Below are 24746 nucleotides of genomic sequence, written 5' to 3'. Positions count from 1 at the left end.
TCAAATGTTGCCCATTTGTTTTAGATTTGACAACGATTCTCTGGTCAAGAATTAATTTACATGCTGATTTAAATTCTATCACTATTATGTATAATTCTCCCTTTCCTCATTGTGGAAACCTATGCCTGGCATCTGTAAGGGATGGAGCAGGTAAGTTAAACTTTCTATTATTTGCAAATATGTCAGCACACTTCCAAAGACCAACTCCTAGTGAAATGAAGTGACCAGGTATTTTGCGGAAAAAACTTTGGACACCTGAGATTTTTCTAAAGCTGCTTTCCCATTTAAAATATAGGATTTATAGTGTGTTACCCACCACCCAACCACCTGCAAATCTTACGCTGACTAAAAATTCAAAATAATGTGAATATTTTGTTCAATTATTACAATCAACCTCCCCAACACCAATAGCAATAAAGTCCTTTTCAGATTTAGCAATGAGTTTGTAAAGGATTATGAAGAATTAGAACTTGTCCATATTTGATGTTTTCCCAAAATTTTATTTCTCGAAGTACTTTTTCCTAGGGGTCCCTAAGCAGAAGGAAGAAAGAGGTGCTGGCAGAAGGATCCCTGATAGGGCAGAGACAGACCTTTCCAGAGTTCCCTGCCTGCCAGGAATCTCAGCAATCTCAGCAAAGGCAGTAATGGGGAGGGGTGATATAAAATGCTGGTTAGGGACCTATTTTAGGCAGCTCTTAAAAAAGAATTGTAAAATATGAAATGCTGGATAATGCAGTGATGAGAATCACTTTTACATCACCCCAAACCCCTTTTCCTGAAATCCTCCCGTCCTTGATAATAGCCAACATTGAAATAGTGTTTTAATACTTTACAAAGTACTTTCTTATAATAGCCAAACCTTAATCTTGAAATCCATCCTTCTCTTGCCATCATTGCTTTTCCTGAGGCTTTGATCTCACCTATTTCCATTGTTGATTCTCTTGTTTCCATCTTCCGGTCATTTTTTTAGCCTTCTGTTCTTCCCTTTTCTGCAATTTTAATTATTGACAATGATTTTTGAGTTTTCTCTGAGCTCTGATGTTACATAGTTGGCAGAGGACACAGTTAAATAATTCTTGAAAAACAATCTCTAATTGTCTGATACAAATTTCCACTTGGAGGTCACATCCTCACCTCAAACTTACTGTCTTGCCCTTAAATTTACTCCCTTTTCTGACACGTCTGTTCATGATATGGAGAACTAACATTTATTGAGTCATTATCATGTGTCAAGCACTTTCCAATATATTATCTTCCTCTCACAGTAATCTTATGAAATAGATGATTAAATGAAGAAACAGGCCCCCAAACACTGAGCAAGTGAAGGAATGGAGATTTGAACCCAGGTCATCTAACCCAAACCAGTGTCCCTCACCTCACACCTCAGGCCTGTCTCTTACATGCTGTCACTTAACCCCTCTCAGCTCTAGAGTTTTAACCTGTCAGGTGGAGCCCAAATGACAACAAGTGGAGCAAGAAAAGATAGGCCTAAATTGATAGGTAAGTAGGGATGAGCAAAAAAGGATTGCAAACTCAGCAAAATCAAAGATAATAGATTTTTAAATAAAAATTTAAAGAATTAAAGAGAATTTTGAAACCAGTCATGATTTATCTCATTTGTTTGCAGCAAGTTCTGAAATAATACAAATATGTTAAGCTTTCCTGAGTTTGTTCTGAGTTTTCAGACCACTTCTCAGTCTATGGAGGAAAAAAAAAGAGAGAGAGAGACTTGAACAAAGAAGCAACAGTCAATTAATATAGTTCATTAAAAATTTTATTTTTGGAGCCCATAAATGGGCAGATTCCAAAATAGTAGCAATACGGAGTATTTCACATTTTAATATCTCTTTCTATTCAACAGTCCACTTTTGTATTTTGTTTTCTATAGACAAATACACTGGATTAAAGTAACAGTGCCCTTAACTGCAAGGTCAATGCCTGAGTATTTACAGTATTTATTTTGAGCACATAATAAAGCAGAGGCAATTACTTTTCTTGAACATTTTATTTCCATTCAGAGCTTAGCAATTACTTTAGCTTCACATTATTCTGTCATAAATGATAACCAAATGGCCTAAGTAGCTAAAATCATAAAACTATTATAAGCCAAGTCAATGGTATATCTATAAAGTTAATAGAAAATGACAACTATACGGGTACACATTTGTTTTGAACCTTACTAGAAATAGGCCAAAATAACAAGTTTTATTAAAGAATGAGGTCCTTGGGCAGAAGCAGAAGAGGAGTCATATCATCAAAAATTATTAGGAAACCTGTAGGTAAAAAGAAATCAGCCTACAATTTTAACCAAATAAAGGAGGAAAGGAGGAAAGGAGAGTACATCATCAGGGGTGATGACAGTTCAGGAAAATACATTTACCATCCATCACAAACTTTCTCACCACCTCAAGAGCTCAGCACAAGGCTCTCCAGGCACTGTTATTTTCCCACTAAGTTTCTTTATGTGGAACATAAACCTACATTTATGGTAACAACAGGATATTATACTGCTATTTAACCTGACAGCAAAAAAAACAGGAAAAAAACTTATTAGGGCCAGGCTGACCCCAGACCATCTCAGTACCCCTGAAAATAGGGGCAAAAAATGAATCATTAAGAAACAGTATTCAAAGAGCACTGTATTATCTAATGTGATTTATAAAACAAGTAAAATTCAGTAACGTTCGATGGAAAATGCCATACTGTTATTTGAAATTTAGGAATGTTTTGATGCTGATTTTTTACTGAAGTGGTACTCCAAGCCGTTAAGTTGGAACAAATTCCAAACTCAGTGACTTGCATCACCTCAGTTTAATAATCCAATAAATGACAAAAAAGACAAACAATGAAAACAGCATCATATAGCACAGCAGCTTTGTTTGGCTCCCTCTGGATAAAATCTTCAGTTTCCCCATGGTTTTACCTAGAAATCCAGTTGTAGAATCAAACTGTGAATCCTATGAGGAGAAAAGGAAAACAAAATATACTAGTTGAATTCTAATATTCTACACATGCATATTTAAGTAATTTAATATACTGTTATTAGAATACATTTTTAATGACATTTTCTATGTTTAATCAATTCAGGACTCTGTTTATAACTTAGATAATCAGCTTGATTACTCCATGCAAAATAATTTTCTCAATAAATAAAAAGCTCTTTCATTATCCAATAAACATTCTTTCAGCTCCAGAGCAATTCAAAACCCCAAAGTATTTAGGTCTTATTCCAATTATGTGGATTAAAAAATGTTAACAATAAAGTAAGTAGTTTATCTACTATCACACAGGTTTTTTCCCACTTTTTGTTGGGGCACTGCTCTCCAAGGTCAAATGGTGGGTTGCTTCCTAGTACAGAATTCATCCAAAATTTAATATGGTTAGCAGTTAAATGTACCTTTACTTTTAAGATCCTTTTATTTACATAGTTGACTTTGAAGGTCAGCAGAGTCTATTAAAAGTTAAGAGAATATCATGTAGAGGTGGTAAAATGTGGTACAGACTACAAATATGGATGGGGAAAAACGACCACATTAAAACATAGGTGGAGAGGGTGTGGAGGAAACGGAACCCTCTTGCACTGTTGTCGGGAATGTAAATTGATACAGCCACTATGGAGAACAGTATGGAGGTTCCTTAAAAAACTAAAAGTTGACCTACCCTATGAACCAGCAATCCCACTACTGGGCATATACCCTGAGAAAACCATAATTCAAAGAGTCATGTACCACAATGTTCATTGCAGCTCTATTTACAATAGCCAGGACATGGAAGCAACCTAAGTGCCCATCAACAGATGAATGGATAAAGAAGATGTGGCACATATATACCATGGCTTATTACTAAGCCATAAAAAGAAACAAAATTGAGCTATTTGTAATGAGATGGATGGACCTAGAGTCTGTCGTACAGAGTGAAGTAAGTCAGAAAGAGAAAGGCAAATACTGTATGCTAACACATATATACGGGATTTAAGAAAAAAAAATGTCATGAAGAACCTAGGGGTAAGACAGGAATAAAGACACAGACCTACTAGGGAATGGACTTGAGGATATGCAGAGGGGGAAGGGTAAGCTGTGACAAAGTGAGAGAGTGGCATGGACATATATACACTACCAAACATAAAATAGATAGCTAGTGGGAAGCAGCCACATAGCACAGGGAGATCAGCTCAGTGCTTTGTGACCACCTAGAGGGGTGGGATAGGGAGGGTGGGAGGGAGGGAGACGCAAGAGGGAAGAGATATGGGAACATATGTATAACTAATTCACTTTGTTATAAAGCAGAAACTAACACACCATTGTAAAGCAATTATACTCCAATAAAGGTGTAAACAAAAAAGATGTGGCACATATATACAATGGAATATTACTCAGCCATAAAAAGAAACAAAACTGAGTTATTTGTAGTGAGATGGATGCACCTAGGGTCTGTCATACAGAGTGAAGTAAGTCAGAAAAACAAATACCCTATGCTAACACATATATATGGAATCTAAAAAAAAAACGGTTCTGAGGAACCTAGGGGGCAGGACAGGAATAAAGACGTAGACATAGAGAATGGACTTGAGGACACAGGGAGGGGGAAGGGTAAGCTGGGACAAAGTGAGAGAGTGGCCTGGACATATATACACTACCAAATGTAAAATAGATAGTGGGAAGCAGCCACATAGCACAGGGAGATCAGATCGATGCTTTGTGACCACCTAGAGGTGTTGGATAGGGAGGGTGGAAGGGAGATGCAAGAGGGAGGGGATACGGGGATATATGTATACATATAGCTGATTCACTTTTTTATACAGCAAAAACTAACACACCACTGTAAAGCAATTATACTCCGATAAAGATGTTAAAAAAAAAAAAAGGCTAGAAAAGAAGTCCTTAAGATGAGAGAACTAGGATTGACGGGAAGATAGCGTAAGAGTAACACGCGGAGATCACCTTCCATCCCACAGATACGCCAGAAATACATCTACACGTGGAACAACTCCTACAGAACACCTACTGAATGCTGGCAGAAGACCTCAGACCTCCCAAAAGAAAACAAACCCTCCACGTACCTTGGTAGGGAAAAAAAAAAAAGAATAAACAGAGACAAAAGGATAGGGACGGGACCTGCACCAGTGGGAGGGAGATGTGAAGGAGGAAATGTTTCCACACACTAGGAAGCCCCTTCACGGGCGGAGACTGTGGGGGGCGGAGGGGGAAAGCTTTGGAGCCACGGAGGAGAGCACAGCAACAGGGGTGCGGGGGGCAAAGCAGAGAAATTCCCGCACAGAGGATTGGTGCCGACCAGCAATCACCAGCCCAAGAGGCTTGTCTGCTCCCCCGCCGGAGTGAGCGGGGGTGGGAGCTGAGGCTCGGGCTTCGGTCTGAGTGCAGGGAGAGGACTGTGGTTAGTGGCGTGAACACAGCCTGCAGGGGGTTAGTGCACCACGGCTGGCCAGTAGGGAGTCCGGGGAAAAGTCTGGACCTGCCAAAGAAGCAAGAGACTTTTTCTTCCCTCTTTGTTTCCTGGTGCATGAGGAGAGGGGATTAAGAACGCTGCTTAAAGGAGCTCCAGAGACGGGCGCGAGACGTGGCTAAAAGCGCGAACCCCAGAGACGGACATGAGACGCTAAGGCTGCTGCTGCCGCCACCAAGAAGCCTGTGTGCGAGCACAGGTCACTCTCCACACCCCCCCTTCTGGGGAGCCTGTGCAGCCAGCCACTGCCAGGGTCCTGTGATCCAGGGACAACTACCCCGGGGAGAACGCACGGTGCACCTCAGGCTGCTGCAACGTCACGCTGGCCTCTGCCGCCGCAGGCCCGCCCCGCACTCCGTGCCCCTCCCTCCCCCAGGCCTGAGTGAGCCAGAGCCCCAGCATCAGCGGCTCCTTGAACCCCGTCCTGTCTGAGCGAAAAACAGACGCCATCCAGCGACCTACACGCAGAAGCGGGGCCAAATCCAAAGCTGACCCCTGGGAGCTGTGAGAACAAAGAAGACAAAGGGAAATCTCTCCCAGCAGCCTCAGAAGCAGCGGATTAAAGCTCCACAATCAACTTGATGTACCCTGCATCTGTGGAATACATGAATAGACAACGAATCATCCCAAATTAACCGTGTGGATGAAAGGCTTTTGGTGCTGCAGCCAGGAGTTAGTGCTGTGCCTCTGAGGTGGGAGAGCCAACTTCAGGACAATGGTCCACAAGAGACCTCCCAGCTCCACATAATATCAAACAGCGAAAATCTCCCAGAGATCTCCATCTCAACACCAGCACCCAGCTTCACTTCACACATCGACCAGCAAGCTACAGTGCTGGACATCCTATGCCAAACAACTAGCAAGACAGGAACACAAACCCACCCATTAGCAGAGAGGCTGCCCAAAATCATAATAAGTCCACAGACACCCCAAAACACACCACCAGACGTGGACCTGCCCACCAGAAACACAAGATCCAGCCTCATCCACCAGAACACAGGCACTAGTCCCCTCCACCAGGAAGCCTACACAACCCACTGAAACAACCTTAGCCACTGGGGACAGACACCAAAAACAACGGGAAGTACAAACCTGCAGCCTGCAAAAAGGAGACCCCAAACACAGTAAGATAAGCAAAATGAGAAGACAGAAAAACACACAGCAGATGAAGGAGTAAGATAAAAACCCACCAGACCTAACAAATGAAGAGGAAATAGGCAGTCTACCTGAAAAAGAATTCAGAATAATGATAGTAAAGATGATCCAAAATCTTGGAAATAGACAAAATGCAAGAAACATTTAACAAGGACCTAGAAGAACTAAAGGTGAAACAAACAATGATGAACAACACAATAAATGAAATGAAAAATACTCTAGATGGAATCACTACCAGAATAATTGAGACAGAAGAACGGATAAGTGACCTGGAAGAAAAAATAGTGGAAATAACTACAGCACAGCAGAATAAAGAAAAAAGAATGAAAAGAACTGTGGACAGTCTCAGAGACCTCTGGGACAACATTAAACGCACCAACATTCGAATTATAGGGGTACTAAAAGAAGAAGAGAAAAAGAAAGGGACTGAGAAGATATTTGAAGAGATTATAGTTGAAAACTTCCGTAATAAGGGAAAGGAAATAGTTAATCAAGTCCAGGAAGCACAGAGAGTCCCATACAGGATAAATTCAAGGACAAATACGCCAAGACACATATTAATCAAACTGTCAAAAATTAAATGCAAAGAAAACATTTTAAAAGCAGCAAGGGAAAAACAACAAATAACACACAAGGGAATCCCCATAAGGTTAACAGCTGATCTTTCAGCAGGAACTCTGCAAGCCAGAAGGGACTGGCAGGACATATTTAAAGTGATGAAGGAGAAAAACCTGCAACCAATATTACTCTACCCAGCAAGGATCTCATTGAGATTTGACGGAGAAATTAAAACCTTTACAGACAAGCAAAAGCTAAGAGACTTCAGCACAACCAAACCAGCTCTACAACTGCTAAAGGAACTTCTCTAGGCAAGAAACACAGGAGAAGGAAAACACCTACAATAACGAACCCAAAACAATTTAGAATATGGGAATAGGAACATACATATCGATAATTACCTTAAATGTAAATGGACTAAATACTCCCAACAACAGACACAGATTGGCTGAATGGATACAAAAACAATACCCATATATTTGCTGTCTACAAGAGACCCGCTTCAGACCTAGAGACACATACAGACAGAAAGTAAGGGGATGGAAAAAGATATTCCATGCAAATGGAAACCAAAAGAAAGCTGGAGTAGCAATTCTCATATCAGACAAAATAGACTTTAAAATAAAGACTATTAGAAGAGACAAAGAAGGACACTACAAAACGATCAAGGGATCGATCCAAGAAGAAGATACAACAATTGTAAATACTTATGCACCCAACATAGCAGCACCTCAATACATAAGGCAAAACTAACAGCCATAAAAGGGGAAATCGGCAGTAACACATTCATAGTAGGGGACTTTAACACCCCACTTTCACCAATGGACAGATCATCCACAATGAAAATAAATAAGGAAACACAAGCTTTAAATGATACATTAAACAACATGGACTTAATTGATATTTATAGGACATTCCATCCAAAAACAACAGAATACACATTTTTCTCTAGTGCTCACGGAACATTCTCCAGGATCATATCTTGGGTCACAAATCAAGCCTTGGTAAATTTAAGAAAATTGAAATTGTATCAAGTATCTTTTCCGACGACAAAGCCGTGAGACCAGATATCAATTACAGGAAAAGATCTGTAAAAAATACAAACACATGGAGGCTAAACAATACACAACTTAATAACGAAGTGATCACTGAAGAAATCAAAGAGGAAATAAAAAAATACCTAGAAACAAATGACAATGGAGACACGATGACCCAAAATCTATGGGATGCAGCAAAAGCAGTTCTAAGAGGGAAGTTTATAGCTATACAATCCTACCTTAGGAAACAGGAAACATCTCGAATAAACAACCTAACCTTGCACCTAAAGCAATCAGAGAAAGAAGAACAAAAAAACCCCCAAAATTAGCAGAAGGAAAGAAATCATAAAAATCAGATCAGAAATAAATGAAAAAGAAATGAAGGAAACCATAGCAAAGATCAATAAAACTAAAAGGTGGTTCTTTGAGAAGATAAACAAAATTGATAAGCCATTAGCCAGACTCATCAAGAAAAAAAGGGAGAAGACTCAAATCAATAGAATTAGAAATGAAAAAGGAGAAGTAGCAACTGACACTGCAGAAATACAAAAGATCATGAGGGATTACTACAAGCAACTCTATGCCAATAAAATGGACAACCTGGAAGAAATGGACAAATTCTTAGAAAAGCACAACCTGCCAAGACTGAATCAGGAAGAAATAGAAAATGTGAACAGACCAATCACAAGCACTGAAATTGAAACTGTGATTAAAAATCTTCCAACAAACAAAAGCCCAGGACCAGATGGCTTCACAGGCGAATTCTATCAAACATTTAGTGAAGAGCTAACACCTATCCTTCTCAAACTGTTCCAAAATATAACAGAGGGAGGAACACTCCCAAATTCCTTCTACGAGGCCACCATCACCTTGATACCAAAACCAGACAAGGATGTCACAAAGAAAGAAAACTGCAGGCCGATATCACTGATGAACACAGATGCAAAAATCCTCAACAAGATACTAGCAAACAGAATCCAACAGCACATTAAAAGGATCATACACCATGATCAAGTGGGGTTTATTCCGGGAATGCAAGGATTCTTCCATATACGCAAATCTATCAATGAGATACACCACATTAACAAACTGAAGGAGAAAAACCGTATGATCATCTCAATAGATGCAGAGAAAGCTTTTGACAAAATTCAACACCCATTTATGATAAAAAGCTTGCAGAAAGTAGGCATAGAGGGAACTTACCTCAACATAATAAAGGCATTATATGACAAACCCACAGCCAACATCACCCTCAATGGTGAAAAACTGAAAGCATTTCCACTAAGATCAGGAACAAGACAAGGTTGCCCACTCTCACCACTCTTATTCAACATAGTTTTGGAAGTTTTAGCCACAGCAATCAGAGGAGAAAAGGAAATAAAAGGAATCCAAATCGGAAAAGAAGAAGTAAAGCTGTCACTGTTTGCAGATGACATGATACTATACATAAAGAATCCTAAAGATGCTACCAGAAAACTACCAGAGATAATCAACGAATTTGGTAAAGTTGCAGGATACAAAATTAATGCACAGAAATCTCTTGCATTCCTATACACTAATGATGAAAAATCTGAAAGTGAAATCAAGAAAACACTCCCATTTACCATTGCAACAAAAAGAATAAAATATCTAGGAATAAACCTACCTAAGGAGACAAAAGACGTGTATGCAGAAAATTATAAGACACTGATGAAAGAAATTAAAGATGATACAAATAGATGGAGAGATATACCAAGTTCTTGGATTGGAAGAAACAACATTGTGAAAATGACTCTACTACCCAAAGCAATCTATAGAGTCAATGCAATCCTTATCAAACTACCACTGGCATTTTTCACAGAACTAGAACAAAAAATTTCACAATTTGTATGCAAACACAAAAGACCCCGAATAGCCAAAGCAATCTTGAGAACGAAAAACGGAGCTGCAGGAAGCAGGCGCCCTGACTTCAGACTATACTACAAAGCTACAGTAATCAAGACAGTATGGTACTGGCACAAAAACAGAAAGATAGATCAATGGAACAGGATAGAAAGCCCAGAGATGAACCCACGCACATATGGTCACCTTATCTTTGATAAAGGAGGCAGGAAAGTACAGTGGAGAAAGGACAGCCTCTTCAATAAGTGGTGCTGGGAAAACTGGATAGGTACATGAAAAAGTATCAGATTAGATCACTCCCTAACACCATACACAAAAATAAGTTCAAAATGGATTAAAGACCTAAATGTAAGGCCAGAAACTATGAAACTCTTAGAGGAAAACATAGGCACAACACTCTATGACATAAATCACAGCAAGATCCTTTTTGACCCACCTCCTAGAGAAGTAGAAATAAAAACAAAAATAAACAAATGGGACCTAATGAAACTTCAAAGCTTTTGCACAGCAAAGGAAACCATAAACAAGACCAAAAGACAACCCTCAGAATGGGAGAAAATATTTCCAAATGAAGCAACTGACAAAGGATTAATCTCCAAAAGTTACAAGCAGCTCATGCAGCTCAATAACAAAACAACAAACAACCCAATCCAAAAATAGACAGAAGCCCTAAATAGACATTTCTCCAAAGAAGATATACAGACTGCCAACACACACATGAAAGAATGCTCAACATCACTAATCATTAGGGAAATGCAAATCAAAACTACAATGAGATATCATCTCACACCAGTCAGAATGGCCATTATCAAAAAAATCTAGAAACAAATGCTGGAGAGGGTGTGGAGAAAAGGGAACACTCTTGCACTGCTGGTGGGAATGTGAATTGGTTCAGCCACTATGGAGGTTCCTTAAAAAACTACAAATAGAACTACCATATGACCCAGCAATCCCACTATTGGGCATATACCCTGAGAAAACCAAAATTCAAAAAGAGTCATGTACCAAAATGTTCACTGCAGCTCTATTTGCAATAGCCCGGAGATAGAAACAACCTAAATGCCCATCAACGAATGAATGGATAAAGAAGATGTGGCACATATATACAATGGAATATTACTCAGCCATAAAAAGAAATGAAATTGAGCTATTTGTAATGAGGTGGATAGACCTAGAGTCTGTCATACAGAGTGAAGTAAGTCAGAAAGAGAAAGACAAATACCGTATGCTAACACATATATATGGAATTTAAGAAAAAAAAATGTCATGAAGAACCTAGGGGTAAGACAGGAATAAAGACACAGACCTACTAGAGAATGAACTTGAGGATATGGGAGGCGGAAGTGTAAGCTGTCACAAAGCGAGAGAGGCATGGACATATATACACTACCAAAGGTAAGGCAGATAGCTAGTGGGAAGCAGCCGCATAGCACAGGGGTATCAGCTGGGTGCTCTGTGACCGCCAGGAGGGGTGGGATAGGGAGGGTGGGAGGGAGGGAGATGCAAGAGGGAAGAGATATGGGAACACATGTATATATATAACTGATTCATTTTGTTGTTAAGCAGAAACTAACACAGCATTGTAAAGCAATTATACTCCAATAAAGGTGTTAAAAAAAAGAACAAAAAAAGATGAGAGAACTAGGTATGGATTAGAAACACCGCATTTCCATAGAAATCTAAATATCTTTAGATGTAAGGCCCTAGCACAATGACAGCCTTTGCACAATTCAGGCTCTATGCAGTTCAAGAACTTTACATCTATAGTCTTCAGTGGGGTTATGCATCAGAATCACCTGGGATCCTTTTTTCAAAATACATATACCTAGGCCCCTCCCCCTAAAATTCTGAATCAGTATATTTAGAGTGAGGACCAGGCATAAATATTTTCAAAGTTCCGCAAGTGATTCTAACGTACAACTTTCACAAGGCGATTGCTTTCAGTGCAATATTCATTTTTGAACAGTACAATTTTAAAAGCATTTGAAGAAACTAGGGAAGGCCCAGAGGAATTTGACATACAAAATAAACATTGGAGAATGAAAAAAGCCTCTAACAAGAACAGGCATATATTACTGAGTTTGTTTAGACTAGAGATAAAAGGCTTGGGAGACTAGAGATAAAAGGCTTGGGGATGTTACTATGTTCAAATCTTATTGACTTGTTCACGGTGATCTTTAGAAGATCAAGCAAAAGAAATAGGTCTACCTTAAGTAGAAGACATTTGGTTGGTTGGACATAAAGTGCTTTTGATTACTTGACAGTCTATATCCAGAGATCTTTAAGAAGACTCAAAATAGTCATTTGTCCTGAGTTTTTAACGGTGTTTCTAAGCACAGGATTAAAGATAAATTGGCTTCCACCTCCTCCTCCTACTTGTATGTGTTAGGCAAGATAAAAAATGTAAAATGATGGCAAAAACGAATCTTAGAGGTATTCCAAACCAGATTTGAGAATATCAGATCAAGTTTCTTAAAGTTAAAATCATATTCACTTACCATTTCAGCTAATAATTTATTTTGATGTTTAACTTCATGGCCTATTTCAATGGAAAGCTATAAAGTAGAAAGCGTAAACATTATTACTTTCATAAATGTTTTTAAGTGTTATAAAGTAAAAACAATAATAACATTCTAAGCATAAACATTTTCTCAAATAAAACTGTATTCTAAAAATATAAAATATACTCTCTTCTTTTGTTACTTTTCTCACTGAAATTAATGAAAAATAAATTTAGAATTTCTATTCCTTCCCAACTATGGACATTGTCTCCCTGTTCTTCATTTTGATTTCATCTTAATATTCAATTCCATCTTTTAATTTTGGTACATATTTCTCTCTGGTTCTCTTATCCTTGCATTCTTTTTTCTCTATACTGTTTACACAATAGCATTTGTTTGTATATTTCTTCATTTACCTTTTAAAAATGTATACAAGTTCCCATATTATCAATTCAAATCCAGATATAAGCAATATTTTCCTAATGAATGTAGCATTACTTTGAATAAACATCTAAATTAATTATTTCTTTAGATTCTACAGGTGTTTTTCTTTAAAATATGATAATAAATTGGAAAAAAAACTCACAAGTTAGTGTTACCCACATCCTGAAGCTATGCACAAAAGAGGCTGAGTCTGAATGAAATACCATAATTGAGTACAGCTGCTATTCAAACCAAAACCTATCTAATACTTTATACAACAAATTCATCAAAGGCTTCATTTCTAAGATATTTGAATAAACACACTACTACTAAATCTTGGAAACTACTAAAAATTTTGGCAAACCACTGCAAAATATTGTTCTCAACTTATTTTGTGTGGAAAGCATCTGGGGTAATAGTGATGCAAAACCATGCTAGAATTCTATAGATCAGAATGTGAGCTTTTTCCCCAAATTTAACAATTCAGAGATAATAAAGCACCTATGAAACTAGATAGCCCAAATCACCTGTTTCTACAACTGTCATTCATGCCAGGGGAAGAAATTTACAGGAGAAAAAAGCTTTCTTCTAACAAGAAGCCTAAATTATCAACATTGGAATTAAAAAAAAATCATTTAATTCTTAATTTCCTCTGAATGTTGTATTTTTTATTTTTTTACATCTTTATTGGAGTATAATTGCTTTACAATGGTGTGTTAGTTTCTGCTTTATAACAAAGTGAATCAGTTATACATATACATATGTTCCCATATGTCTTCCCTCTTGCGTCTCCCTCCCTCCCACCCTCCCTATACCACCCCTCCAGGCGGTCACAAAGCACCAAGCTGATCTCCCTGTGCAATGCGGCTGCTTCCCACTAGCTATCTATTTTACGTTTAGTAGTGTATATATGTCCATGCCTCTCTCTCGCTTTGTCACAGCTCACCTTTCCCCCTCCCCATATCCTCAAGTCCATTCTCTAGTAGGTCTGTGTCTTTATTCCTGTCTTACCCCTAGGTTCTTCATGACATTTTCTTTTTTCTTAAATTCCATATATATGTGTTAGCATATGGTATTTGTCTTTCTCTTTCTGACTTACTTCACTCTGTATGACAGACTCTAGGTCTATCCACCTCATTACAAATAGCTCAATTTCGTTTCTTTTTATGGCTGAGTAATATTCCATTGTATATATGTGCCACATCTTCTTTATCCATTCATCCGATGATGGACACTTAGGTTGCTTCCATGTCCTGGCTATTGTAAACAGAGCTGCAATGAACATTTTGGTACATGACTCTTTTTGAATTTTGGTTTTCTCAGGGTATATGCCCAGTAGTGGGATTGCTGGGTCATATGGTAGTTCTATTTGTAGTTTGTTAAGGAACCTCCAGACTGTTCTCCATAGTGGCTGTACCAATTCACATTGCCAGCAGCAGTGCAAGAGTGTTCCCTTTTCTCCACACCCTCTCCAGCGTTTATTGTTTCTAGATTTTTTGATGATGGCCTGAATGTTGTATTTTTTAAATTATTAACATTATACAATATTGCTTAGTTTATAGATCAACTCCTTTTGATTTAATATGACCTTGAAAACAATACTCATTTCAGAATGTAACAGTCTCCAGGCTGAATATAATTCTGTTTTCCAAAGACTAATGAAATAGCAATTAGGTTTTGGCAGCATAAGCTTCCAGTGAATGCTCTATAAGTGTACTGCATGTTTATTTTAATGCGGAATCAATCACATACACTGTTAAAACCATCTTCTGGTAATCCTTTATTTAATACATATTAAGTCAATACCACTATAAGGAATTATGGTAAGTGCTATGTAGAATATAAAACTAAGTACAATAGAAAACCCTATTTCTGGTAAATTTCTTTTACATACAGATAATTCCAATGCAGATCATTATGCAATAAGTGCTACAGAAATGGTACAAATGGTCTTATGTTCATAAGGAAAAGGTTACTTTTATGTGGTGATCAGGAATGGCCTGGAGGAGAGAAGATGCAATGAAGTGGAGCCTTTCAGAAGGGCAAGACTTCAGCCAATGTCAGGAGGGAGAGGCAGTCTAAGGCAAAGTGATAGCATGCCCAAATATACAGGAGTGGGAGAAGGACAGCATGCGTAGGACACAAGGAGTACTTGAATATGTCTGGCAGAAAGCAAGTATACATTCTGGAGGTACAGGAGGTAAGGTCTGAAAAGCTGTGGACAATATTTGCAGAACCTATTTGATGGAACTATAGAGTGTGAACTTCATTTCTCACATCATGGGAGGCCACTGAAGACTTCTGGGAGCGAGGATGCAAGTTAAAAAATACTCTAAAAAGATGACTGGTGACAGGGCGTAGCTCAGACCAAAACATGGGAAAAATTAGGAACAGATAGGTTAAAAGACTTTCCCAACAGTTCACCTAAGAAAACCGGGGGATAGTATTAGAAAGAGAAAGGTGGAAATAGGAACAGTAGAAAAAAAAGCACAGGACTTGGTGACCGACGTGAGGTACAAAGGCAGAAACATGAAAGACAGATTTGTAGCTTTTGAGACTAGAAGAAGAAAAGTCAGAAGATGAGCTGCTTGGGGGTGGAAGGTGGATTACTCTGAGACATTAGTACAGACAACATACAGTATTTTAGATTTAACTACAAAAAAAAATTCTGAAGTTAAAAACAAAACAAAACAAATATACCATATGTTTTGATTGGCCACATTTTCTAAACTTGTACTTAAATCATGTCTAAATTTTGAGTCATGTTGCTAAAACTTAATTGCTATTTCATTAGCCTTTGGAAAGTAGAATTGTAAAAGCCTGGAGACTGTTATATTTTGAAATGAGTATTGTTTTCAAGGTCATATTAAATCAAAAGTAGTTGATCTATGAACTAAGCAATTTTGTATAATGTGAATAATTTAGAAAATACAACATTTCGAGGAAATTAAGAATTAAATGATTTTTTTTTAAATTCCAATATTGATAATTTAGGCTTGTTAGAAGAAAGCTTTTTTCTCCTGGAAATTTCTTTCCCTGGCGTGAATGACAGTTGTAGAACGTAGTTAGGTGATTTGGGCTATCTAGTTTCATAGGTGCTTTATTATCTCTGAATTGTTAAATTTGGGGAAAAAAAGCTCATATCACCAAACTACACTATTTTGTAACTGAATTCCTTAGTATGATACCAATAAAAGTATATATTTTATAAGTATAAAATATACATGTATATATAAATACACAAATTAAAAAGTATATAATATGTGCTTTATACCTACAGATTTTATAGCAGTTACTTTGTTTCTCAGACTTTCTGTGAGTCTCTCATTTTCTTCTTCACAGGCACTATACCCACTATTAGGATAGCCATAGTTCCCATAGTTGCCAGGAGGTACTCCTTCACCTGCAAGGATTAGAGTCACAAGCAGAGTTGCAGCAAAAACTTTTGAAACCTTGACAAGAAAGAACCGAAAAAGACCCCTGGAGGGCGTTGCAGACCATGTATGTCTATTATTCACACTCCAAATGAACTTTAAAAATTAATAACCAAATAGAGATTAGAACAATTCTAATACCCTCTCTTAAGCAAAGAATACTGAATTCAGTTCAAAACACATTTGTTGACTGCATATTGATTGCCCACAAGACACTGAAATAGGCACTGATATATAAGGAGATTCTGGACACATTTCCTGCTCCCTAGAACTACACAGTTTAAAAAAAATCTAAAAGTATCATAACATCAACTACCTATGGAAGAAGCTTGGCTATGAAGAGAAAGGCAGAAAGAGGATAATACAGCAGGATGAAGTTCATGGCAGAGGGAGGGTCCTTTACTAGCATCTCTTTCTTTTAAATAGAAAAGAGCTGGAATAACTTGGAGAATATTAGCTGAGATTTAAGAGAGGGACTCATTCATTCTTCAACAAATACTTGAGAAACTCCATGTATCAGATTCATTGTTCTTTCTAGGTGCCACTTTTTGGAGCTCATCTTCTAGGGAATAGCATTGGGATACAGGACTATAGTCCAAGCCACTGCCTAATATAGTACTTGATATTCATCAGGCCATCAAACAGGGAGAGTGAGCCTTGAACAGTGAATACATATACTAACATGTTGGAGGATTGAGAGAGGAAAGCACAGCTGACAGTGTTATCTAACCGCATTTTTTTTTTAAACTATTGACAATTTTCTCAGTAAAAAAGAGAAAAGCCTGTCTTTGAAGAATGGTGATCATTTGGGGGAATAAACAGTAAAGAGAATAATGGAGGAAAGTGACTAGGGTTATACAGGATTACTACAGGGATAAAGCAATCCTGGCTGAGGCAATATATTGTAGTGTGATTTTTCTCCAGAAGAACTCATCAGCCTAAGTTAGCCCATGAAACGCTGGATGGTTGGGCTGATCAAGAGTTGGAGGTTTACAGTGTTGGGGCTGCTGAAGAACAGAGCCCCAAGAGGATGAGATTCCTTGCAAAAAGACTGGGTGAATATATGGATTATGGGGATTCAACTGGACAAGGACTGAAGCAGTGTTAACAGAAGCCTGAGAATATGGAGGAAAGGGATGATACAGAAACTAAAGGTCTCCATAAACTCAAAGAGTGGATGGAGTGGCAGTGACAGTAACATATGGAAGGGCAGGAAGTAGCAGGCAGCACTGGTTGTTGAAGAAAGGTCAAAGTGTGAACAGAAAGCTCTTTCAAGGCACAGCACAAAGCTCACTTTCTCTAAAGAGCAAAACTCTCTCCTCTGAATTCTTACAGCTCTGACTATATGTAACACTAATATCACACTCTAGACTGCACTCCAAGGGCAGAAAGTAAATTTGTTCTGCTCGTGGCTATAGATTCCCCCACAAATATACACACACCCAGTAAGGCACACCCAGTAAATACTTGTAAATTAACTAATTAATGAACAGAATCTGAATTCACTGTTACTCAACTTTGAATGTGCCTGCCTTTGTCAGCAGTGGGGTCACAGGCTTCTTTGAGGACAGAGGCAGTGAGGCAGTGTCTCAACCTTCTTCTATATCCCCTGTACCTAATAAGTACTTTACATGCAGCAGACACACAATCTCCACCACCACAAAAACCACAACAAAATGCTAAATGAGTATGTTCCTGAGGAGAAGGAGTCGCTTTCCCCAAATTTTCCCTCAACTGCTGACACACTATCCACAAAGCTAAGTGTGCCATTATAAAAGTTAAGGACTCAGGTGACTAGACATAATATTTTCCTCCACTCAGTGATTAAAGTAATCATTTAAACAATGCATTCTCACCCTATTCATCAATGATACTCTGTACAAACTCTAATAAGGACCAAAATCCTTACAGAAAAGAAAAATGTCTTCATATTTTATGTGACTAAGGTCCTAGATATATAACGTTTGTCCAATAAGTCATTACTGACTGGATGAATTTAACCACTTGACAACCAAGGAATTCATTTCTAAATTAATGGCTATTTGTCTCACTTCCTTTATTGTTATTTTTCCCTATCTTAATTTTATTTTTAGAGTTCTTCAATACTGTCCCATTTATTAAAAGTGAAATTCTCAGAAGTATTTCAAGGCACATTTCTTCTATTAAAGAGTTAATCTTCCCTCACACCATCATTCACTACCAATATTAATTAATAAATAAATAAAATAAAATAAAATGTTAGGAGTTGTTATTCTTTGTGTGACTTAACTGCTATAAAAAGTTGTAGGAAAGCTAATGGGTGCCAAAGATGATCCTCAGACTTTGTCCATTAGACAAATGCTACTTTTGGATAGTTTCTATCAATAACTGAACCAAATCACCGAGAGGGACATGTGAAGTGTGGAAGCTTCTCCACATGAATATCTACTGATTCACGATCCCAGGTTTAAAGTTCCAGGTCAATACAGACTGATCCTTTAAAAAAAAAAAAAAGCTCCTGTCACATCATGTCACATCACACCAATGTAAATTACAGCAATTGATACATCACCTTTCCTCCTCTCAACTACAGGGGAGCTTAAAAACAAAAAACCACTCTATTCTAGAGATTGTAATTTCATTAGTCTGGGCTGGGGTCCGGGTATCAAAGCCCTAAAAGCTCTCCAGGTGATTCTAATGTACAGTCAGGGCTCAGAACCATCATTTCTCTAGTCCCTTTCCTGCAATTTATCATGGCACACTGCTGCACAAAAACATTCAAAGGGGCCAAAAGACCTACCAATGAGATCCAAATTCCTTGGCCTAGCGCTCAAAGGTCTACACAATGTGGTTGGTTCTGGTTCTATGTCTCCTACTTCAACCAAATTGGCTTAATCATAATCCTTTAAAACACATCATTCATAATTCTAGATTCCAGCCCTACAACTATTTCTGGGGGGAAAGGGTCATCCCTCCAACTGGAAATTACCTCTCCTACACTTCATTATTTAAGCTTTAGTTCAAGGTCCTATGTCTCCACAAAGTACCAAGTGCTCTATCTGTGAAATCCCCGAGACATTCACTACCTGTACAACTTATTTGGTGTTTGGTTGTATAGCTACCGCCTTGTACTATAATTTATCTTTGTACATATTTCTACTCCTCAACTAGATTGGAAGCTTTGGGGAACACAAGCAGAGCTACAAACGACTGTATACCTAGAGCTTACTCAAGTACACAATAAATGTTTGCTGTCATTAGTAATGATAAAAAGGAAAAACATTTAGGCATATAAAACTAACCTTGTTCAAAATGAGTTATATTTTTTCTCTACAATTTATTTGGCCAACTTTCCTTCTATGATCCAAGTATTCACAAAAACTACATTTTTCAAAAGCTGTTTCTCATACTACAATTTACTAATGAATGTACATGCCTAGAGTTACTGGCAACTTTCACTAACTTTAAATACCTGACACTTGAAAACTTTTTTTTTCTTTTTCCATCTTATAAGAACTAAAAAAGGTAACATTATCTTTTTTCAATATTTCATATATTTTTTCAGGTATATTGTACACTGATTTGGCAGGTTTTTTCTTTTTCCCAATTATCTCTTAATAGTTTCAGAACCAGAAAATGCTGTTTTAATGGCTCTGTGTTATAATAGCCCATTATAAGTCCTTGTGCCTAATTTGTTCCTGCTGCTTGGTGAACCTTCTTCCTAAGCTAAAAGGTCGAGAACAAATGCTAAGTCACGAAGAATTACTACATTCTACCGTCTTACCAGTGGAACAAGGCTCAGATAAGAACTGTTCTGGGTAAAACGGCCTTTAACAGTAATGATACGTACGTTTACCTTTGTAACTCACTGTAACCAGGCTAATATGATGATTATATTAGTGTGCTGTGCATGCAACACTCACTCTTCAAACTTCGCTTCTGAAGAAACTAACATCAGGTCCAATAAAAAGAAACCGAAGACAGCAATTTCCATAATCACGCTCAGACCGTCAATAACACTAAAAGACTCATCACTGAGTTGGCACCTGTACATACTTCACCTCCAGTCCTCCACTACTCTCTGTAAACCTACCATCCATACCTGGGACTGAACTAAACTTAAGGAACGCCCCAGGATCTCGGACAAATGGTGTGTTTCCACTTGGTATCGCCTCCAAAGACCCGTCCATACACCCTGCTCTCTGGTTCAGATTCCAGAGACACGAAACAGATCCGATTTCCTTCCGGTCCCCGCGCCCAGCACGGCCAGTTCTAGGGCCCCCGAACTTAGAATCTCAGCCCTCTTCTTACCCAGGCCTGCACGCCTCATCCTGCCAGAGGAGCGGGGGAAAAGGCGGGCGGAGGGGTGGGAAGAGGCCAGGGGTCACCCGGACTGCGTCCTCAGTACCGGGGCACGGCGAAACACCAACTTCTTCCCCTAAAGCGCCACGACATCAGGGTAGTCTAAACGTGGCGCTGGCTGATGGCGTCACCCAAGGCGCTTCTCGGCGCCCTGCGAGGCGGCCGCATGACCGAACTACATTCTGGGAAATGTAGTTCGCCGCCGAGGCCGGGAGTGTGGTAGGGGCGTGGGGGTGAACCAGGCTGGAGGAGCGGGCGGGGCTTCCGGAAAAGGGACGCGCGCTTACCCGGTTCTGACTGCGGGCCTGGGAGTATGGATCTCAGCTGCGGCCTGGCTCTTTCTCTCAGCTGTCGGCCCCCGAGTTTAACGCTATACATCTGTCCCTCCCAGACCATGAGAGGATGGTTGACTTCTCTTTCCAGGTGCCGCCTTTCACTTCCTCTCACCTCGAGTTAGTTCAGGTAAAGTCAAAGAAAACTTTATCCAAGTTTCTGATCTCACACATAAGTAATCTGAGACCCATAGACGGGAAGGAAGAGTGTAGCCCATCGGTGCCGGGTCACCAGTGGTGTAGGGAAAACCAGGCCCCTTGCACTAGGGCTGCTGCTCGGATTAAAACAGTCGATAAAAGTAACAGGGTCTCCTCGGAAGCACTGAAGATTTCGTTCCCTGTTTCCGAGTTTGTTGCATTTCTAGAAAGAACCGCGGCCATTAGCTGTTAAGGGCTCGAGGGACCCCTCAACTTCCTCCCACTTAGACCTTTTTAACTTACACAAAGGATACTGAAATACAGTTTACACAGGGTAATGTGCCAATTTAAACGGGGTGCTGGCGCGGGTGGAGTGGTACTGGAATCGGGATTAGTCCTAGAATTTCATTTTATCTCACAGGATTATCGTGAGGATTAAATGAGATAACTTTTTATAAAAAGAAGTCTGATACATAGTAGATGCTCAGAAACCACTGGATGCTTGCTGTTTTGTCGTCGCTGCTGTATGACAGTGGGATAATCTCCATACTATAGACTTCTGAGAATGCAATGTCTGATCATTTAGTGTTCCCTCATAGTGTCTCAGTATGAACATTGACTATAGTAGTGTCAGAGTAAGTCTCTGCTCTAAGGTCGTTTTTGTAAAATACTAACAACCCAAAAAAACAATTTTTAATAAAAGTTATTAACCTGGGAAATAAGCTTAATCCAATAGCATTTTGAGAGGAAAACAGTATTCATAAAAATAAACAACCATTCTCTAAAAACATGAGAATTAAATGAAGATTTTATCAGAAACAATTATTGCAAATAAACACTGACGTTTCAATAAGAGAGATGATGGCATTTTATCTTACAATCTGTGACAGTTCTTTTGTAAGAAGTACACGTGTTCTATAAGCAAAACATGTCAGAAAAATCATCTTGCTTAAAGAAGGCTTTCTCATATTAATGTAATTTTTTAAATCTAATGTTGAGTTTACCAAAACATCATTTAAATTACATATGTACTTATCCTTTTATAAACTACTTCCCCTACATGGTAGGGAGATATAATAATAAAATATAAAAGGGATAAAAAATAAAGTAATAAAGGGTACCAAGAATATAACTCAAGACAGGCAAAGCTGGTTTGTATTGAGCTTGTGACCCAAAAATCCAAATAGTTGCTTATCGCTTCTGTTGCCAGTCTCAAGTTAGGATAATCCCATCTGAGAAGATTTTGCATGCAAAAGATGAAGTGGAAAAGATGCATTTAATACACAGAAAAATAGTTATTCAGTGGGACCACAGTTGACATAGAGACTAGAGGGAGTTCTCTTCACTTTTATCATTTTCTATTTTTCTTTTCCTTTTTAATAAAATCCCTAACTCTTCTTACTGAATGAAGACCAATAAAATTCTTAGAGATGAAGAGTATTTAGAACTTGTTTTCAATTCTCATAGGATAATTTCATAGAAAACATCTAATCTTTGGGGTCTCTAGGAAATGAATGACGAAAAATGACAATTAGTCTTTACTACTATTTCTTGTAGTAATTACAGAAACAAGAATATGAGCAGGAAATGTCTGAATCGTGGTGCAAAATTTGAAACTTTTCTTTTTCAAAACTGGCTAAATCAACATTAACAAAATTTCCAATCATGAAACAAATTCAGTGTATCAAGCATAATATTTGAAGGACATTTTATGTCCTTCTAAGTAAAGAAAAATAAAATTTTAAATCATTGGCATGAATTTTACCCTTTAGATTGTTCAGTTTTAAATGCAAGCATGAGAGCATTTAACTCATATGTGAAATCACCAAAATCACACAGTTCGAATTTCATAGCTCCTACGTGAGCATGTATAATATTTTGTAGAAACACTGCACAAAACTAACTCAACTGTTTTTATTCCAATCTTGATGTGCGCCAGGTCTTGATAGTCTACCAAAACTTGGTCTTCATCTTATTGGTGAGTTAGGAGGGACTGAAAAGTAAAGTAATTACGGTTGCCCTATCTTTTCCTTTCCTTCGATGTCATCATTTTAAATATAACTGCCTAATACAAGGAAGTAAGATGAGTAAGGAAGAATATAAGTTTCCTTGGATGTTTTCTTCTTTCTGCAGAAGAACTTCTGGTTCATGTGGTCTTTCAGGGCTGTCAGTGCCCACACTTATTCAGTCACAGACTTAAAACACTTACCTTGTACTCACTTTGAGTTTTGCAGAACTTCCATGCATTATGTGTCCACTGGAATTCTGTGCTTGTGGAACATCACAAGTGTTACATGTGAATGGGGTGGCAATGAACAATAAACATGCATATTGCCATCTCCTCTGCTCATATGCATGCTCCACGGTTCCATTAGTTCAAAACAGTGGGTGCAGAGCATTAAACCAGGCAGGATGTTCTTCTAGCCAAGAGACCTATGCAACTGCAAAGATTGCAAACTGGTGAACTTGGCCCTGGGCTGCAGAGAGAAATCTTCCAAGGTAATGGGGACATAGTTGGTAGAGAAAAAGGAAGAAAGTGAGTGAATACAGAGGATATATATATATCGGCAGGGAGAGACTGATCAAGGTGAAATAACTGAGAGGTGAAATTCTCAGGGAAACAAGAAAATAGAGCATGCAGGTGCTGCCCCAAGCAGAAGGAAAGAAGAAGGAAGGGAAGAGGTTGTTAGTTGCACCGTTTTCCCAAACCACCCGCCAAGTTGGTCTCAGTAAGTGGTTAATGAACTATAGATGAGTGAAATTCTTGTGACTTGGCATGTATAAGCAGTAGAAAAATTTTTCTCAAGGCAGGCATGATCCCAGAAAACCTGAATGATAGGGTGTGATTGCAGGGATAAGGCTTTTTCTTGTGTTTAACTCCAAGACGTTTCACTCTTCCAGCAATTCGGATGTATTACTTACACCTCATTCTGGGAAATGACTCCTTCCTTAATGTCAGTGAATCAGTAGCTTTGATTTTTTTTTTTTCTGAATATCTGGACCCATAGCAGAGCTAAATTTCAAACTGCACTTTGCATAGGCTGCCCTTTTAATATTCCAATTTTAGAGAGATTTTTGACATTTATAAAACATTGTTTTAGGTTAAAGATGATACGTTTAATTTCCATTGCTTAGAAAATATTGGTGTTGTATGTTTTAAAAGGCTCTGCATTATGACTCAATGTTAGAAACCAGAATATCTAACTTACAAACTGTTTTAAAAGGTATTTTTAAATGAACAGTAAAGTTAACAATGAGTAAATTTGGCATGATGTTATATTTCTTGCAGGGCTTTTTGTTTTTTTGCATTTTGGGACAAGTAGGAAGACAGAACTTCAAGGTGGACATCGTGGATTATAATTGCACAAAGTAGAGGCTGGCTTCTTTGTGGAGAGTCCAGATGCAGCTGACTTTGTCCCTCTGGGGCTACGTGGTATCTTCTCGCAGCACCTCTCACCTACTTTACTCTTCTCTTTGAACACT

General features: G+C 38.4%; 1 protein-coding gene across 2 annotated transcripts; it reads right to left on the bottom strand.

Moving 5' to 3' along the window:
* Positions 1-807: 807 nt before the first annotated feature.
* BET1 (Bet1 golgi vesicular membrane trafficking protein) lies at positions 808-20914 on the bottom strand. Of its 2 annotated transcripts, XM_029232885.1 has the most exons (5): positions 20743-20914; positions 16297-16421; positions 12593-12649; positions 2924-2957; positions 808-989 (listed from the first exon to the last, which is right to left on the bottom strand). In XM_029232885.1, the coding sequence occupies exons 1-5, from the start codon at positions 20759-20761 to the stop codon at positions 967-969; spliced, it is 258 nt and encodes an 85-aa protein (XP_029088718.1). In that variant the 5' UTR covers positions 20762-20914; the 3' UTR covers positions 808-966. The 2 variants fall into 2 exon arrangements, with proteins under 2 accessions (XP_029088718.1, XP_029088717.1); XM_029232884.1 differs by lacking the exon at positions 808-989 and having other exon boundaries at positions 1757-2957.
* Between the last annotated feature and the right edge of the window lie 3832 nt (positions 20915-24746).

This window comes from Monodon monoceros, unplaced genomic scaffold, assembly GCF_005190385.1.
Source record: "Monodon monoceros isolate NGI ecotype Baffin Bay Population unplaced genomic scaffold, NGI_Narwhal_1 Super_Scaffold_2, whole genome shotgun sequence".
NCBI classification, from domain to species: Eukaryota; Metazoa; Chordata; class Mammalia; order Artiodactyla; family Monodontidae; genus Monodon; species Monodon monoceros.
The sequence above is the reverse complement of the archived record's forward strand: the minus strand, read 5'-3'. Positions and strand labels throughout refer to the sequence as shown.

What these genes read in the sequence shown, in the direction of transcription:
- BET1 (XM_029232884.1), bottom strand. An exon ending in AAGTAACTGCTATAAAATCT is followed by an intron (nt 12,650 to 16,296) that starts GTAGGTATAAAG and finishes TCTACTTTATAG; the next exon opens with CTTTCCATTGAAATAGGCCA. An exon ending in ATAAATTATTAGCTGAAATG is followed by an intron (nt 2,958 to 12,592) that starts GTAAGTGAATAT and finishes TTCTCCTCATAG; the next exon opens with GATTCACAGTTTGATTCTAC.